Raw genomic sequence first — 20,285 nt, 5'->3', positions numbered from 1 at the left:
GTTCAGACATCAGAACATATAATATATTTTAATTATGTACAAGTTCATATAAAAAGATAAAGTTATTTTCTCCGTTCACTTTTACTTATCAATTATACTAAAAATAAATTTTACACTTTTACTTGTCCACTTTAACATATCAAGACAAACACAAATTTTCTTTTTCTTATTTTACCTTTAACATTAATTACTCATTTTCAAATCATTTCCCAAGTCTATTAAAACTATACACCAATTAAAATAAATATTATAATAAAAGGACAACTTACATAAATAACTATATTTTAATTCTTGCTTTCAATCCGTAGCTACCTTTTTGCTATTTACAATTCGTAGCTACATTTAGGCAATTTCGCTGTATTTAACTGTATTTCAGATGTCACATGTATTTGCGTGTATTTGAATACATGCAACCTTAATTTCTCTGAAAACATGTGTATTCAAAATGATTATATTCCAGTGCATTTAAATACACGACGGAGCTGTATATTTTAGTGTGTATATATATTGATCTATCCTTTTATTTTGGCTGTATTTGAATGTATTTAAGCTCTGATCAGCAAGGTCGCCGGCGGGCGTCGCAAGGTTAAATGTATTCGACTGTATTTGAATGTATTTACACTCAAAAAATGATGAAATGAAAAATACAATACAAAATAAGGAAGAATACAATCAAAACGGTCCAATTTACAGCGAAATACAAAATAGCACTGTATTTAGGCTCAAAAAATTGAAGAAATACACAAAATACCACCCAAAATACCACCGTGTATACTAGCACCACCGGATCCAAAAAACATCAACAAGTAGTCATAGGCATTAGCAAAAGAAGAACAACTTCAACAATGGAAGCCATGGAACAACTTCTGCTTCATTTTTTGAACACCAGAAGTCATGGAAATTCAACAATGGAACGTTAGTTAGAGTTTGGAACGGAGAGAATAGATGATGTGAAAGGTGTATTTGGCTGGAAAAAAGTGGGGCAGTGCCCGGAAAACAGTGTGGCAGTGTTGTATTTTCTCAGATCTGGTGGTGTCTCGGATTTGGCAGTGTCGCCATGGTGACTTTACATGGTAACCGACGAAGATGACCAGCGGTGATGGAGTTCCGGCAGTGGGGCGGCGGCGGTTGTGTTAGTGAATAGGAAGGAGGGAGAAAGCTTTTTAGGGTTTGGAGAAGATGAAAAATCTGAAATGTGTAGTGTGGGAGAATAGAGAAAGGTATATGTATTTCGGTATAGCTACCAATAGTAATTTAGAAAATTAATTTAGCTACTAAATATAAATAAATCAAAAGCTAGTTATTATCAATAATTACCTTTTAGAAGAGCTTACACCAAGTAATTTTTCCATAATAATATATGTACATCATTTCTTAAATCTTAAAGGGCGTGCAAAGTTAATAATGAACAAGTAAAAGTGAACTGAGGGAGTACAATCTATAATCTCAACCAGTCTACGACACACTCTAACACCTTCTGCGTACATACATATCATAAAGAATCGTGGTGAGATGGATCCCTCTATTCTCTTAATTAGAGGTCTTGAGTTTGAATCCTGAGATTGAAAACAATCTGGATAGGAAGCGCTTCACCTTCAATGAATCTTATGTGGTGCAAATTCAAATTGTTGGAGTTAAAAAAAAAAAAATAATAAAAAAAAAAACAAGACACCATCTACCCCGCACACCCCTAACTTGACATTGGATATAACATAATTATACGTGAGGCCAATATTGAAAAATACAACGACATTGAATTGCAAGAAATCTTCTCTCAGATCCAAGAACACTTTCAAAACAGTAGTGGAAATAACTAGAGAATTAGAAAATACTTCTTCCATTTTAATTAATGTATATGTTTTACTCTATATATATATATTTTTTTTTTAAAATTCTTTCAAATACGAATGCCACTTTCTATATTTAATGCATGCATCTTTAATATTAACATTTCTCATGTCGTGTTTAAGACGACAAGCTTCAAAGAACATTTTGATCCAATATATACATCTTTAATGTAAGATCAAAAAATTCAAAAGTCTCCTTTATTGTTTTCAAATTGCGTCCCCAGTTAAACTAAGATACATATATAGAAACGGATCGGAGGAATATGTTTCCAATACTCATATAACAACAACTAACTATATATCCTATTCCAATGACTAATGAACAAGTAACAAAGAAATTGTAACTGGCATATTATGTATAGGCTTCATTTTAGTCACTAGTCATGTCATGTCTTGTTGCAAACGAACTTGGTACCACTGAAGGGAACCCACATCTCCATCAATTTCAAGTTCACACACAGATTTTACTAGGTATTGAACTGCATCATCAGTATCTTCAAATCTTGCAAGATCTGGTGGCAATGCTTTGCCTGGCCAACTTTCAAGCCAACCCTTTAACCTGTCCCTTAATTCATCCTCAGTTACAAACTCCTCCGGCTTTCCAGGTTCCATTAGCACATATGTGTCCGTCTCTATGTTTGATCTTCTACGTCTTGTAGCTAATGTCTGATTAATTTACACAAACAACATATAAAGAGAGACAATTAAGAGAGTGAAGTGTTGCAGATAGATAAACAGAAGTGGAGTTTTAACGTACATACAAAAAGAGTTAACAAAAAGTTAAATGTAGACAGCCATTCATAAAAAGTGAAATTAGTAACATGACCAAGTTACCCGAAAAAATAAGTTAAAATACTTTCGTAGTTAAAAAGTGAAATTCGTAACCTGAAAAATTAGGCAAGTTACTTAAAAAAGTAAGTTAATATATTCTTTCCACATCATGTATACAAGTTAAATTAGATGTAATATGGTATTGGAGTCTTGGATTCAAAACTATAGCTATAATATATAAAATATTTTCACGTGTTTAATCCGCAAATTACTTGTTGGGCCAATTTCGAAGTTATTTAATCGGTTCTAATACAGCGGGAAAGACAAAGATACCTTTGTTGCATTGAGGTGGATGGGTTTACAAGTCAAACTGTGGAGAAATGAGGAATTAAAGGGCTGAAAAAAGGGTAGCTGCAAACTTCTGTGTAAAAATGGGAGTGGATATTGAAGTCTCGATGTCTCTGTCCCTGCCATGAAAGAATAACAACACTATTGTGAGTGTACTTTACTACTGGCTAGGTCCTTTTTCTTTTTGGGCTGCTAGTGAAGTGAGAACTATCCAACATCATGTAATGACATAATAATTTATAATGTCAATCAATGTGGAGCTTTAACATCCTGCATATCCTTTGAAGCATGAACAATATAAAATGAAGGTCTAACCAGAGGCGGAACTAGAATTTGAAGTTATTGGACTTCTGAATTTGTCATGGCTCATTTTAGTTACTGAGTTCACAATTAAATAGTATACATATTTAATGAATTTCCTAAGACAAATACGTACAGTGTCTATGCAAAAACTAATAGGTTCGTCTGATTTCACACCTAGTATTATAGCTCCTTCTTGGATCTAATATTGGGTAAACCAGGAATATGAACGTGCCTGTTTTTGTTACGATGTCGAGAAAACAGACCTTTGGCATAAATTCTACTAAAAGCTAATCAGGAGGTGAAGATTGCCCGAGAGACAACAGTCTATTACCTAAACCGGTGTGGATGTTCTAACTTGTTACATAATACAAATTTTAGTTCATCATCAATAATGCAGAAAAAGGTGCCGATGTTACTGTTTAACTACATAAAAATGGGAAAAGGGTTGAAACTCAACCCAAAGAATTTAAGGAAGTGCAAGGATTTAATGGGAACTTACCTATACAATTGTACGTTTTATTGCACCACAATTGTGCCTCCATGAGTCAAGGAAAATAAGTTTCTGCTTTATTGACAGCAGTTAGTGGCAGCTACTATTGATGTATAATAGGCAGATTAAACAACAATGAATAGTTAAGAACATAGCAGACTAAGAACATATCAGAATAGTTGCATTTAGACTTTGACGACGATGGGGGTGGATAAGATGATGGTTTTCAGCCTCATCTATATATATCCAAACTGTTGCTATATTTTCCCAATCAGTGAAGTGTGCAGGCTTGGGAAATTCTGGGCCGAGCATTTACTCCATTAAGAGAAAAAGCCACAAACATTTGAGGGTAAAATTCACATATAACCACTTTTAAGCCCCCTGTAATTGAAAATATACACCGTCGCAGAGTTCCAAATTTCATATGTGAAATTCCGAGACATTGTCCGAATTTCACTTATGGAATTTGAACTCTATAATAGTGGCTATTTTTCGATTGCGGGATCAAAAAGTGGTTGGTAAACGCTATCTGTATAACATTTGAAGCTAGAACAGGGCCCTTTCGGGACATCCAATAAATTGGACCTGGAGCTAGGGCCGGGAGGTGCTTCCTCTAATAGTTGGTTAAATAAAAAAAACCGAAATCAAATATGAAAATTATTTTACTTCTGGACAAAAAGCAAATTGAAGCGAATTTTTTTAATTGAAATTGAAGTTAAAAAGAGTGAAAATTGAAGTTGTTTTCAGATAGTTCTAGTTTTTCTGAAAAGGATTACAAATTTGTGTGTTGGAAGTTCGAAAACGAAAAAAATTGAAGCTGAAATACAATTTCAAATCACTGTGTCAATTTGAAACAATTACTTCTGAAACAAACTTCAGAAGTCAAATTACACCGTCCACACTGTTCTTCCGTAATGATGGTTACCTTACAGGGACACTTACAAAAACTAAAACAGAATACTTGAGTCAGATTCAATTTGTTTGGATTATGTAAAATTCGGTTAGACTCATTTCTATTCATTAGCATTGACAGATATTGTAATAAAAATTGGTTCTATTAAACTCAACTGGTTGCCATGTGTCTTCACTGAAGACAAAATTTTTGGGCGAATAACAGCACAACAGACTTTTCAGCTAAAACACATCCAAAATCTAGATTGCCAAGGCACGATCCAATTGCATGTATGATACCAATATGCACATGTGCTTGAGTGTGTTTTATGTGAATAAAAGAATAACAGTTCGTTGAATGTCAACAGCCCTAAAATATTACAACATATGACCTTATAGCACTAAGCACTTTGCAAAGAAATGCAACTCTTAGCAAAATGGTAGGAGGGTGTGGTGTATACACAAGACCTGCTCTCTTCAATCCGTTTGATCTATAATCTGACAACTGAAACTGCACCAAAAATGACACTTCGAGGAATTTATAATGCTCACGATGAGAGGTTGCTTCGCCCAAGATGAGAGACCCTAGTTGATGGTATGAAAGGTGCTTCCTCATCCACTGTTGAATCTGAAGAAGCATTCTTTGTACCATCAGCATTATCATCTGGCAAGTACAGATCAGATGACTTCTTCTCCATCTTAAGCTCCTGTAGAAGGTAAAATGCAGGTAAGACATACTTTTAATAGTATAACACACTCCCAAGGAAAATCATATGAAAGCCGAACCTCTCACAATTAACAAAGACGGTCAATTAAGCAATCATGTGCCTTTTTTTTTTTTTTTTTTTTTTTTAAGGATGTGCCCAGGCCAAGGTACAAAATGTTCATCAAATATTCAATAGTGCACCTCGACATTTCACCAGGTACAAGGTACATACTACCTCCCCCTAATACATATACCGCGTAACTCTATGCACCCATAGTTTTCACCGACTTCATTGACCGCTATGCCACGCCATTGGGTGCATGTGACTTAATCAAATATTTCTTTTCATGGTCTTCCATTTTAACTATGACAAGCACGCAAGCAATTGGGTTAGAAAACCCCACCATTGACCCTCACAAAAGGAAAAAGATAAAGACCTAAAACAATAGAACAAGCCAATAACAATCTTGACCTCAACCAGAAAGGGGGAAACAAAAATGGGAGAGGCAGAATATATAACAGTAAGCTTATCTATTGCTGGCATTAAGTATTTATAAGCATCTGTTATTCGTGAAATATTTATAATGTAGCTTTTCTCTAAGCAGCCTATGTATTTGGTTTTTTTTTTTTTTTTTTTTTTTAAATAACCGTGGTGTCCGGTGAACTTGCATGTACCTCAACTAATTCCACGGAATATTTGCCACCTCTCACCAACAACAGGTACTAGGTAACTCTATTCACCAAGGCTAGAACAGATGGAAAGAAATCACCTAGTGTTGTTTTGTCTCTACTGGGAATTGAACCTGAGACCTCATGGTGCTCAACCCACTTCATTGACCACTAGGCCACACCCTTGGGTGCAACAAGCTCTATATTATGTTCCGACTCCCTAAGAAACAAAAGTAGCATCCAAACTGCTTATGTTCCTCTTGGAAAATCAGAAAACAGACCAGGAAAACAACGAAATCTAAAAAATGAAAAAGAAGACATGGTCTGAAAGTCGGAACAAAAGCTGACCTTAGCTGTTCGATCTATGATATTATCTACAGGAAGCTGGGCTGCTCGTACGTCCTTGATCTTTATGTAGTTGTACATCACGACACCACATAAAGCTAACCAAAAACAAAATTTCATCAACATGGTGATTGTTAGCATAAATTTCCAATAAATAAGGAATGGTAAGTTTACCTATGGCATAGCCCGTAATATTAAGAGTGGTAATCGTCGACTCCGGAAAAATTAAAGTTGATAGGGCAATTAATATCCAATCCTTCAAGACACCAGCCACTCTGATGGTTACAGCACCAGTTCTACCAATCACTAAGAAAATTGAGAAATTCAAAGCAAGTGCACAAAGTGCATTTGAAAAGAAAATCCAAAAATTGAATTGGATCTGTGAGACTTCCATTTCAGGCTTCTCCAGAAGATACCATGGGATAAAAAGAAAAACGAAGCTGCATATTAAAAGATTAAATGATAAGTACCTCAAGAAGCAGTGCAATATCACTTGCATGAGACTCAAAACAACAGAAGACTGCCATTTGAAATACAGGAAATTAGTCTCACTCATTGCGAACACAGAGAATGTTTTCCTTCAAAGGCAGTAGTTTATAGAAACTATACCTCACTTTGGAGGAAATGGTAAGAAAATATGTAAAACAGCCATTACTTATCACAGCATACAGATAAACCTTCTATCTCTATGTATAGAGGAAACCATTCACATTACAGTTGCCAACACTGCCACAATCAAACTAGCAAGTAGATATCCACCTTGTCAACATCAACAGCACTTTTTTGACTTCACAAATGCCAAGATATATTAATGCATGGCATGCAGGAAAGAGATTTACACGGAGGACTACATATTCACAGAAATTTAAAGATAATATTTCTTGTTTCAAGAAAATATATTATACAAGTTATGGTCTAAGAAACATAACCCCTATTGTTGCAAGCCTATCCATCACAAAGGAAGCAGTTCTAAAGTAAATAAAGCAAGAAAATATTAGATGCCGTATTTCATCAAATATTTGTCCTTCAAGTACGATTCCATGTCGATAATCAAAAACGAATGCGGAATAACAAAAAAGTCGTGAGGACTACAAATGTTATGTAAAGTGCCATGGTCACCCAAAAGGCCGCACATGTTGTTGGCACCAGACAATCCGTTAAATTTTTAACTTTGTCCTCGTTTAGAATGGTCGTTTATGAACACATAAACCTACTTTGGCAACACAAGCAGCGAACAACATTAATCATAAAATCCATAAATTTTCTATACCAAGTTTACTACTAACCGTGACGCAAGACCTTTCAACTTTGTTTACTATTGTTTATGAAGATTGTAGCAAATGAATGATACAGTATAATGTCAAGGTTCAATGTCTGTGTTACATCTGAGTATACTGCAAAACTAAAATAAATAAATAGGTGTATAGAAGTATCCTTCCTCTAACCGCTTAAGCTTTTAGATAATGCGATTCACATTTCAACAGACTTGAGGTGCAGTAGGATGATATGATGTATCAGCAGCTACTGTGGTCGGGAGTAATCAAGAACTACTCCAACCCATTAAAAGATACCAATCTAAGGAAAGGTCCTATGGCATGTTGTCCTTTCTTCTCTAATCCCAGGTGGGTGTTGAACACGGGGAAGACATGGAATCATTGACAGCCAAGTTCTAACTCATCAAATAGATCTGAACAAAACAGGCGCTTGACCAAATGAAAACAGATAAGTCAACCTTGAACATTGAGGAAGAATACCTGCATGGAGCTATGTAATACAAGCTGGTGATAGGATTGAGTGTTAATCCCTTCTTCTGGAGAAGAACTTGAGTTAACACCAGCCTAAGAGCCTCGGCAAATATCCCAGTCACCTGGTAAACTGTACCTACTATGTTGAAGTGAATTTCCCCATAGGAGGATATTACAACACCAATACTGACCAAAAACATGTTCAAGAATACATCGCATCTTAGTTTATCAGTTCCACAAATCACAGCCATGACAAATGTGGCCACCGGCACTGCCATTTCAATACAGAGAAAGCTACAACCATTCAGTAGATTCCCAAGCACAGGAATTTGTAATTAGAAAAGAGTACAGTATACAGACATACTCAGAGCTTTGAGCATCTGGATGAAGGCCACAGAAATGAATAGATATGCAGTATTGCCAAACCTGTGAGTACAAAATATGCACCTTTCAGAGATAAACTATTTCAACCTCATAGCTTCAACTCACTAACTGAAACAGAAATCATCCACAACCATAATTCTCTCCTAGAAATTAAGAACCTCCAAGTGTGAGGAACAAGGAACAAGGAGACAAGAAAGTTTAAAATCAATTACAAAACCCAGGGTGAAATAGTTCTGTATCAACGTATGGAAGATTAATGGTCAACAGTGTCAAACTTTATGAAGAAACATTGTTAGTAGCACATTATACTAACTTTTAAGCTGTAGATGAATATGAAGAAAAATATAACAGAGTACGTCTAACAGGAACCTCTCCAATTTCAAATGAATAAATAATACCAACAAATAATACCAACAAGTCACAAGTGATCATGAATGACATAACCTGTAAGAAAGGCCAACAAATATTCTAGTTCCTCAAAGTAGAGAGCTCACCAAAGACTTGCAGCAAAGAAAGCACTGATTGGAATAACACATGTTGCATATCTGCAAATTCGATAATAAATGAAGAAATGAGAATAAAGATGCGTTTCAAAATAAAAGCAGTTCAAATGTGCAATTCTCACATTTCAAGAGTCATCTTGACAGGTGACACAACCTGCAAAAAGATAATCATGAATTAAAAGGGAAAGCCAGATGACCCTAAATACGAGAATCAAAGTACTAAGACCAGACATCAAAAATTAATTTGCCAATACAGAAAAAGTAAGAAATGAACTAAATTCAGAAACTAAAGACGACCGTACACCCGTAATCCTTTTAGTACACAAACAGAGACTTAACGAATTCTCCAAGGAAGTTCATTTGCATGGCCACAACCTTCTCTCCAAGGCCACAGGTAGTGTAAAAAGAGGATAAATTTTCACCAGCTCAGTACTTTCCTCAAACAAAAATTGAATTCATCAACAATGTTAAATATCCTGATGAAGAGTGACTAGGGATGACCCTCAAAATAGACCAATAAACTCTCAGATCAATCTAACATAGTCAAAATCTGTCCATGAACTTTCCTTTCAAATTAAGATCCAGCACTAGACTCTAATTCCATGCGAGTTGCTTAGGTTTTGTTTGCTAAATTAGATAGGATTACCAAACTGCCAATGCAGAGTAAAACAATTCTCAGGCCATAGATATACCTTCCTCCTCTAGGTCCCAAAAATAATTCAACAGAAATAACTTTTTCTACTTGTCGAAGTATTGTAACAAGCTGCTGATAAATTATGAACCTTTTAATCGGAAAAGACACTAGGCAAGGCACTTCTATCCTGGCAGGGAGATACAAATGCATTAAAGAGATAGCAGTTAAAGAATAGGTCAAGAGCATGTTGTTCATTGGGAATTGAAGAGGGACAAAATGGTTTTATCAGGAAGCTGAATGGTCATGGTGTATTTATAGATACAATAATATCAACGAAATAACAACATCAGAACAAAATAAACATCAGAACAAAATAAGTATGTGACAACATCTGAAGAAAATCTTGGACCTTTTAACACAAATCATCTAAATTGGGTACCATGCTAACCTATTGAAAGCAAGCTGGTTGATATGTAACTTATACCTAGCAATCTCAATCTAGCAAACATTTCGACCACAATGTCAATAATAATTAGGTAGCAGTAAGTCATCATCCAAAAGAGTAAATATGAGAAAGAGTACTAGGAAAATGTCAATGTAATTCAGTAATTCTTAACTACCATACCTTGAAGACACGGATAAGAAAGAAAGCCACTAAGCCCGAAAAGCCCATATGTATCATGGTAAGTGTAATTGGTAATGGGAAATTGAAATATTTTGGTGAAAGTACCCACTGCAAAAACATAAAATAAATGGCAGAAGAAAAATAGTGAGTTTGTATTGATGATATTGAAAAGTAAAAGAATTACACCTAAGTCATAGATTAAATGCATCCAACAGAAACTTCTCTGAAGCTTACGATGCACAAATACAGACTGGTGAAAAAAGAAAACCCCCTACCCCCACCAAGACCAATGCCATTTCACATTGAGCTGTGGTAGTGGAGTAGAAGGCAAGGTACATACAAATCAATTATTTGGATGTGTTTTGGACAAATGAAGTTTATGAGACAACCCCTGCTGTGTGCTCACTCCTATAATGCATGATATCGGAAAAGACAAGGCACTAGTATGCTTATGCGACAAGGGCGCAGTGCAGTGAGGAAGTGGCACTCTGAAACATGTACGCCTTATTCTACAGGATCACTATAGCTTCATAGTTTACAAATCACAAACAAACACTAGAGAACAGTTGAACAAGAATTTTCTACCTTCTACTACCAAATGGGGCCAAATCTAAATCAACAATACTCAGCATCCACATCATTGGATTCCAAATCTCCGACATTATTTATTTATTTATTTCTTTTTTATCCCCAAAATGCCTCGTGTAAGAGCTTTGCTTGCACTGACATCGGTCTTAGATAATTTCTCAAATGAAAAACATCGGTTCCTCATAAAGAATTTGCTCTTCCCTTCATGTTTTTGCTTAGTTGAACGGAAAGTAAGGAAACTTGTGTCCCTTCTCTGTTCAGTTAGAAATGGCTATGAAAGTTGATTTTGGACTAGCAGAAAATAGTTGCGTTTCTTTACTACCCTCCTTCTGGCTTCCTAAGAATGTAAGTGACCCACCCCCTGGCCCCTACTAAGTTTTCCTTGGAAGCTCATGGCAATAAAGGATAGCAGCTTGTCACTTTGGTTGTTCGTCTCAGAGATTGCCTGAATCGCAGTTCTAATCTAATTGTAGTTTGATTTTTTATTTTTTTTTTGAATTTTTATTTCTTTTATTTCTGAGGTTGCTTAAATGCATTTAAGCTATAAACATTAACAGATTCTAACTTACAAAGAATGAACCATGGATCCAATGAAGTCGAAGACAATAATCAAATACTTGGAAAAAGGCACATACCTTGTTATACAAAATAACTCCTGATGAAAGCACAATATAGACAAAGAGATAAAAGTAAGTCAATAGAAGCTGTTTGTTGATCATCATTGTAAGTCACTTGACGATCCAAATGGCTCCACCTCCCTATATTACAATGAAATTCCCTCAAATCCAAAAATCAATCAACTCGGATCCTGGAGATTTGTTCAGGTACAAGGTGAAAATTCAGTTCAACGGCTGTATTCATTCCTTAAAAATGATTGTAATGCACTACCTTGTTTCTGCATATGCCGTTATAGAAACATGGACTGATAGAATCTGGAGATAAAGGTTTCACATGTCAAATTACTATTATCAGAAGGAATCTTCATTTTCTAACGTCACTATCAAAACAACCTGATAAATCAAAGCAAGCACTAAAACTGGTAAACTAGATTATACGGACTTCCAAAAGAATGAACGTAACTGCACAATGACGACGAAAATATAAATTTTAACGGCATGGAATTCCATGAAAAGATAAAAAGCTTGCCACAAGACACTATAAAGCTACTTTTTAGTGGTCAATTTATAAATATCCACACACAGTGACTCAATGCATGCATGAGATATTACAGACTGCAAGATACAACTTGCCAATCTATCAGATGCAAATTAGAAGAGTATCCAGCTAAACCTTTTTATATTTTGACAAGCGTGTTATCTGGGCCAGCTTGGCACACCTCGACTAATTCCACGGGATACCTGTCACCTCTCATCCCACCAGCAACAGGTACCAGGTAACTCTGTCCACCAAGGCTAGGACAGATAGGAAGAAATTACTTAGCGTTTTTGTCTCTACGGGGATTTGAACCTGAGACCTCATGGTTCTCAACCCACTTCATTGACCACTAGGCCATACCCTTGGATGCGTATCCAGCTAAACCTTGTACTCCATAAGAAGATAGGGAAAGAAGCTAATGGTTAGGGACGGGTAGGATTTAAGAAAATTGCAAAATTGACCTAAGGAGTTTATACGCAGCGTTTCAAGCTCTCGTTGTTGCAACTTAACTTCTACCTTATTGTAGAACTAACATAATTGGACAGACATACTCGTACCAACTGGTAATGGTAACAAAGTAGTTAAACAGGAAATTAGCAATCCTAATATTGAATCAATGCAGAAATAAAAAAGCAAGAAAATATACACATAATACGTCCTAACACCAATACACAAACACGATTTCAGGTAAAGGAGAACGAAATGAGGATGGAAAATGAAGACTTAGATTGCGTACCGACAATGTTAGGCCGTTCGATCTGATTTGGATGGTGGGATTCTCTCTCGATTGCTTTGCCCTATCAACACGATTACGGGTACCTTGTATTAGTAGTACTAGTGTTACTTTAACTAACAAAGAGATCAAGCAAAGTTGAGAGTGTGTGTGTGTGATCTGAACAAGGAAGAGACACAGGATTAGGGGGAGGTGCAAGTAACGACGAATGGGTCCCACACTAATTAATTACTCTCTGATTAAACTCATAAATGTCTACCTACACTTGTTACGTAAACACAGGTCTCCAAATACTTTCTCCGTATTTTACCCTGTCGGTACGATTTAACCTAGGCCCGGCCATAAATAGCGAAAATCGAAAAATCGAATCGAACCGAACTTCAAGAAATCAAAATCGAAAGAACCGAACCGAAATAGTTGGATTTGGTGTTCGGTGTCCACCTTCAAAAAACCGAAATAGCCGAATCGAAATTTGATAAAACCGAATCGAAGAACCAGAAGTCCATCGAAATTTAATACATTACCCAAAAAAATTGAAATAGTCTAGGCCTATTAAGTTTAAACCCAAAAAAAACCCAATTGTAACAAGAAAAAATTACATAGGGCACCTACTTAAGACTATTTATTACAAAATATATAAATAGCTTTCCTTATTTACAAAACATAACGATATATTACGAAACATGACGGATTTTTATATATTTTTCGTTTTTTTATTTTTTTTCCAGAAAATATTTTTTTTAAATAATTTTTTTTTAAAAAAATATTTTTTTTTTTGCTCAAAGGCTTAAAAAATTACCTCAAATTTTTGTGTATGAAAAATGTATGAAATGTGTATGTGTGAGCGAAAAATTTAATATAATTTTCATACACAAAATTGTGAGCGAAAACTTTAAGCTTTGAATATTGTATGAAAGTTGTTACAATGTTGTTGTAGTTGTATTAATTTTCCAGAAACCTAATATGAACTTTATATACGAAAAATGTGAAAGAAATTCTAAGTCTTGAGCGTAATGTTTAAGCCTTGATCGAGATGTATACATTTCATACGTTCTTCATACATAAAATTTGAGCGAATTTTTTAAGCCCTGAGTAAGATATACACATTTTATACACAAAAATTTGAGCGATTATTTTAAGTTTTGAATATTGTACCAAAGTTGCATACAATGTTGTTATAGTTGTATTAATTTTACAAAAATCTAACATGAACTTTATACACGAAAATGTGAGCGAAATTTTAAGACTTGAGCGAGATACAAATTTCATACTGTTTTCATACACACAATTTTGCGTGGATTTTTTAAGCCTTGAACGAGATATACACATTTCATACATTTTTCATACACTAAATTTTGAGCGAACTTTTTAAGCCTTGAGCGAGATATACACATTTCATACAACTTTGATACATAAATTTTTGAGCTAAAAAAAATATTTAAAAAATAATAATTTTAAATAAATAATTTTTTTTCTTTCAAAAAAGCATGTTTTGTATAGGGTTTGTAATGTTATGTTTTGTAAATATAAAACTATTATATTTTGTAAATATAAAACTATCATCAAGTTTCGTAAATATTTCTCCTTAAGATGTATATATACGTAGTTGTCCCTTGTAACAAGCTCTCTTTTGCTTTTGTATCCCTAATTTTTCACTTCAGTTGAGAAAAATCAAATATTCTTAACAAAGGAAGGTGACTAGGACGTGTCTTTAGGATTAATGTATATCCTTTATGTGTTTTCTTAGTTATTCTTACTGTATGTATATAACACCTAGTAATTCTGTATCATAGTTATGGTTTTCTGTTCTTGTTTATCCTATTTGTTTGATTTTGATTTCAATTTATCAGTTTTATGTTTTATTGTTTTAAGAATATGAATTAGTGTAAATGGAATCGCTTCTAATATCATATCAAAAAAAACGAATTGAAAAAAGGCGAAATCGAACCGAACCGAACTTCAAAAAGGGAAAATCGAAAGAACCGAACCGAACTAGTTTGGTTCGGTGTTCACCTTCAAAAAATCGAAACCAAAATAGCCGAACCGAAGTTTGATAAAACCGAACTAAAGAACCGAACACCCACCCCTAACTTAACCTCCCAATCCTGTTCTAATCTTACTTACATTTATACCACTCACATATATTTCCCGTGGATTTCAAGAATGAAATATCTTATAAAAATTATTATTATTGTGATTTAATATTAAATTTATTTATTATGCACTTCTATTATAATCTGTTAAAATTTTGTTAAATTATACTCCCTCCGGATAAAAAAGAGTGTTCACTTAGTCATTTGCATACCCCTTAAGAAAATATCAATTCTTAAACAAAAATAAATAATTTGATTAAATTGCCCCTATTTAAATAGGTCTTGAGATTTGATCACATAACACTTAATAGAGGCAAATATGAAAATATAAGGTTAACTCTTTCTTGATTTGATAAGTGGACATTCTTTTTTACCAAAAAAAAAAAGCTAAGTGGACATTCTTTTTTATCCGAAAGGAGTAATAGATTAAACAATCAAATTTTTTGATCTTTTAGGTGTGATTTGGTTATAAGAATAATGGGTAATAATTTCGGTTAAATTATAAGATTAATGTATCTCTGTTTGATTGATTATTCTGTCCGATTTAAGCGGCTTCTAAATTTTTTATATATAATAATTATGATCACATTCTTATATTACACGTATGTTCGTCGCTTCCCTCATCTTGATATCCATGAAGGTCACTCTCATCCTGTCTTGTATAACTTCGTTTCCAATCTTATCTCTCTTAAATTGTCCACACATCCATCTTAGCCTCCTCATCCCCGCTATCTTTATAAGTATTTAAGATCAAGAGCAAGCAAATTATGATGATCAAGATTAATCACTAAAGAGCATGACACCATTGGCACTTCAGATAATGTTGACTCTTTTTTTTTTTTTAACATTAATGACCCAAAAACAAGGCATTTAGCGCAAATCAAGAAATGTACAAAGAACAATCAATATGATCAAAATACCCTCAAAATGAATTTAATTGGAAACAGGCTAACATAATTCCGGAAAAGAAAAAACAAAGACACTTTTCTATACTTTGAAACAGTCAAGTCTAGTTTTCTCATTTTGTCCTTAGCGTCCGTCCGGATCTCGTAATCACAAAAATATCATAACTTGTTTGAAACCGGCAAAATTCAAGACTTCTTTTTCTTCTTATATTTTGTACTCAATCAAATAAGTTCACAACGGAGAAAGTTCAAACCAAATTTTACTACTCTCTGTTCTTGATGATGAAGTCCACCAAAACTATTTCAGAGGGCATAATGAGGGGAAATGAAAAAGGAAACGAAACTTGTTATCTTTTAAGTGTTCAAAGCAGTAAATTACTCAAATCAGTTTCTGTTTGAAAAGAAAATCAGAAAAGCGTTGAAGACAGAAATCAGATGAAACAGAAAAATTCCGAGCCCACAAGTTTCTTGTCTGTGAAATTTAATCCCCTCACGGTTGCCAAAGTTAATGGATTAATTTCTCCCAAGATAGAACGGGAAAACTATTCTGTAAGAAAGGCAATGCAAATTACATAACTTCGGCGAACTCAAAGATCGGCAGCAAATCACACTGGATACTTACGTTTTGGTTTGGAAAAATTATGCAGAATGCAGAAGAGTGAAGGGAGTAAAAATGAAGATTTCTGGTTCTCGAAATTTTTCAGTATGTAAAAAAGCGAGGCGAAGCCTTGGAATTTATAGCCAAAAGTCTGGTGTGAACAGGTGCGGACATACCTGTTCAACAAGTGTTGTGTCTGTTCGGTAATAATATCAGTTATTATCGTTGAGAATTAAATTAAAGTCTGCGAATTTAATTTAATTAAAATCTGCGCAAAAAATTATTGAGGGAACATAAATAATAGAATTTAAGAAATAAATTTGGTCCAAAAAGATTATCAATCAAATCATTTGACCGAAGCCGAAGCCGAGCCGAGCGACGACGATGACGCGAGGGGAGGCCCTCTTCTTAACCCTTTATGAGCTAGAGGATGTGCTTCTAAATATAAGCACACACATATCACTTTCCACCACCAATGTGGGAGAATGCTCACTTAGAAAAGTTACATTTTCAAAATTTCACTTCCCTCCAATTATGTTTCCATCCATTTTCCAACTTACACTTCACTTTTAAAGCTCACTACTTGGTGACTTTAAATCCCAACAATCCCCCACATGAATGGGGAATGGCTATATCATGAAAATATGCATGAAAAACTTGTGTGATTTGCAAGCAAGGATTAATCGCATCTGGATAAGTAGGTTTCCCTTTGAACTTTCCATAGTGAACACATGTCGGATATACTCGATCAATCGGTATATTTGATATCTTTGAACCGTCGAACTTTGGTGTATACCTAGACAACGATATGTCACACAATCAACCATTTAACAGTCTTTGGTTCTCATTGTTGTGTTCGTTTCAGCCATGAACCGCACCTGGTCTCCTAAGTGCGTAGAGAATTGGCCTTACAGAATTCTCCTTGAAACGGCTTACACTTCACACTTACATAGGTGATTCCTAAATATGTAATCCTCTAGAAACACTATTTGATATACCCTGTATCAAACTTAGAAATCATTAAAAAGCCTTAATGATTTATCCTTAGTACTGAACATTGTCTTCATCGTGAGAATGGACCAAAAATTTGTTTGACAATGTTGAACCGTCAATCATAACTTTGTTTGATCTCCTTGAACCTAGATCTTGGGATCTCCAGTCTTCTAGGTAGAGTTACCGCCATGTTGACTTGTCCTCGGCCATAGTCCAATTCCCTTTGATGATTTCTCAACTGCCTCTCTAGTTAGGCCTTTTGTAAGTGGATCCGACACATTATTCTTTGACCTTACATAGTCAATTATGATAATTCCACTAGAGAGTAGTTATATAACGGTATTATGTCTTCGTCGTATGTGATGAGACTTTCCATTATACATAACGCTCCCAGCCCTTCCTATTGTCGCTTAACTATCGCAGTGTATGCATATAGGTGCCAAAGGTTTGGGCCAAATGAAATATCTTCCAAGAAAGTCTGGAGCCATTCAGCTTCTTCACCGGCTTTATCTAAAGCTATGAACTCAGACTCCATTGTAGAGCGGGCAATACACGTTTGTTTGGATGACTTCCAAGATATTGCTCCTCCACCAATGGTAAAAACGTATCCACTTGTGGACTTAGTTTCAGCTGATCCAGTGATCCAATTTGCATCACAATATCCCTCTATTACTGCGGGATACAAATTGTAGTGCAAAGCCAAGTCTTGTGTGTATTGTAAATACCCCAAAACTCCTTTCATTGCCATCCAATGAGTTTGGTTCGGATTACTTGTATATCGGCTTAACTTACTTATCGCACAAGCTATATCTGGCCGTGTACAATTCATGATGTACATCAAACTTCCCAACACTCGAGCATACTCCACTTGAGACTTACTTTGACCTTTATTTCTCGCAAAATTATGGTTTAAGTCAATTGGAGTTTGTGCTACCTTGAAGTCCAAATGTTTGAACTTTTCAAGTACCATTTTGATGTAATGAGATTGAGACAATGCTAGGCCTTGAGGAGTCCTGTGGATTTTAATTCCTAGAATTAAATTGGCAACTCCTAAGTCTTTCATATCAAACTTGCTCGCAAGCATACGCTTAGTAGCATTTATGTCGGCAATGTCTTTACTCATTATTAGCATGTCATCAACATACAAGCAAACAATGACCACATGATTTGGAGTGTTCTTGATGTAGACACATTTATCACACTCATTAATCTTAAATCCATGTCACAACATTGTTTGATCAAATTTCGCATGCCATTATTTTGGTGCTTGTTTAAGTTAATAAAGTGACTTAACAAGTCTGCACACCTTCTTTTCTTTCCCAGGAACCACAAACCCTTCAGGTTGTTCCATGTATATTTCTTTCTCCAAATCTCCATTTAAGAAGGCTATTTTAACATTCATTTGATGAACCTGAAGGCCATACAAGGCGGCCAGCGCTATTAACACCCGAATAGATGTAATTCTCGTTACCGGCAAGTACGTGTCAAAATAATCAAGGCCTTTTCGTTGTCTAAAACCTTTGACAACAAGTCTTGCCTTATATTTGTCAATAGTGCCATCATCTTTCATTTTTCTTTTGAAAATCCATTTGGAACCTAAAAATTTGTTCCCTGGAGGAAGACCAACCAACTCCCAAGTATGGTTGATTAAAATGGATTCAATTTCACTATTAACTGCCTCTTTCCAATATTGTGCTTCTGAAGAAGACACTGCTTCCTTAAAAGTTTGAGGCTTTTTTTCCACTAAGAATGTCAAGAAGTTTGGACCAAAGAAAGTAGATGTCCTTTAACGTTTGCTATGTCTTGAGCTCTCCTCATTAGGAGTACTTTCCTTCGTCTCTTCCCGAGGTCGTTTAGATCTTTCGCTAGACGACTCATATTTCTCTTTATACGGACAAATGTTTTCAAAAAATTCTGCATTATCTGCTTCTATTACCGTATTAGCATGAATGTCGAGAATTTCGATATATGAACCGAAAACCGATATGTTTTGCTATTGGTGGCATATCCTTTGAAAACACTATCTACGATTTTTGGTCCTATTTTCACCCTTTTGGGTTTAAGAACTTGTACCTTAGCTAGAGACCCCCACACTTTGAAGTATTTCAAGCTGTGATTTCTTCCTTTCCATCTCTCATATGAATGGATTGTGTTTTGCTATCGGGAACTCGATTAAGTATTCTATTAGCCGTAAGAATAGCTCCCCCCCATAAATTCTGGGGTAAACCAGAACTTAACAGCAAGGCATTTATAATTTCCTTTAATGTTCTATTTTTTCTTTTACGCAATTCTATTGGATTGTGGAGAGTAAGGGGCAGTTGATTGGTGAATAATGCCATATGCCCAACGAATTTCTTCAAAAGGATATTCATATTCGCCACCTCTATCACTCCTTATCATTTTAATCTTTTTGTTAAGTTGAGTCTCAACTTCACTTTTGTATTGCACGAAAGCTTCAATTGCTTCATCTTTATTATTAAGTAAATAAACATAGCAATAACGAGTGTTGTCGTCAATGAAAGTAATGAAATACTTCTTTCTACCATGAGATGAAGTTGACTTCATGTCACATATATTTGTGTGAATTAAGTCTAAAGGATTTGAATTCCTTTCAATTGACTTGAAAGGATGTTTAGCATACTTAGATTCCACACAAATTTGACATTTTAAATTATCGCATTCAAATTTAGGCAATACATCCAAATTAATCATTTTTCGCAAGGTTTTATAATTGACATGTCCTAAACGGTAATGCCATAAATCATTTGACTCAAGGAAGTAAGATGAAGCAGAAATTTTATTATTATAAACGATCATTACATTTAGTTTGAAAAGGCCCTCTATAAGGTAACCTTTTCCTATGTACATCTCGTTCTTACTTATTACAACTTTGTCTGAAATATAAACACACTTAAAACCGTTCTTCACTAGAAGTCCGATAGAGACTAAATTTTTCCTA

At 34.9% G+C, this 20,285-nt stretch overlaps 2 protein-coding genes across 3 annotated transcripts; both read right to left on the bottom strand.

Moving 5' to 3' along the window:
* Nucleotides 1–1,979: 1,979 nt before the first annotated feature.
* LOC132037222 (protein CHLORORESPIRATORY REDUCTION 7, chloroplastic) lies at nt 1,980–4,050 on the bottom strand. The gene is made up of 3 exons (XM_059427712.1): nt 3,769–4,050; nt 2,952–3,085; nt 1,980–2,513 (listed from the first exon to the last, which is right to left on the bottom strand). Exons 1-3 carry the CDS (start codon nt 3,809–3,811, stop codon nt 2,229–2,231), a joined length of 462 nt encoding a protein of 153 aa, XP_059283695.1. The 5' UTR covers nt 3,812–4,050; the 3' UTR covers nt 1,980–2,228.
* Nucleotides 4,051–4,912: 862 nt separating this feature from the next.
* LOC132037217 (probable sugar phosphate/phosphate translocator At3g17430) lies at nt 4,913–12,872 on the bottom strand. Of its 2 annotated transcripts, none has more exons than XM_059427695.1 (10): nt 12,741–12,872; nt 11,485–11,781; nt 10,262–10,369; nt 9,125–9,156; nt 8,994–9,044; nt 8,480–8,541; nt 8,125–8,386; nt 6,545–6,810; nt 6,374–6,468; nt 4,913–5,357 (listed from the first exon to the last, which is right to left on the bottom strand). In XM_059427695.1, exons 2-10 carry the CDS (start codon nt 11,569–11,571, stop codon nt 5,199–5,201), a joined length of 1,122 nt encoding a protein of 373 aa, XP_059283678.1. In that variant the 5' UTR covers nt 11,572–11,781; nt 12,741–12,872; the 3' UTR covers nt 4,913–5,198. The 2 variants fall into 2 exon arrangements, with proteins under 2 accessions (XP_059283678.1, XP_059283685.1); XM_059427702.1 differs by having other exon boundaries at nt 12,745–12,872.
* Between the last annotated feature and the right edge of the window lie 7,413 nt (nt 12,873–20,285).

This window comes from Lycium ferocissimum, chromosome 2 (genome assembly GCF_029784015.1).
Source record: "Lycium ferocissimum isolate CSIRO_LF1 chromosome 2, AGI_CSIRO_Lferr_CH_V1, whole genome shotgun sequence".
In the NCBI taxonomy this organism is placed as follows: domain Eukaryota; kingdom Viridiplantae; phylum Streptophyta; class Magnoliopsida; order Solanales; family Solanaceae; genus Lycium; species Lycium ferocissimum.
The sequence above is the reverse complement of the archived record's forward strand: the minus strand, read 5'-3'. Positions and strand labels throughout refer to the sequence as shown.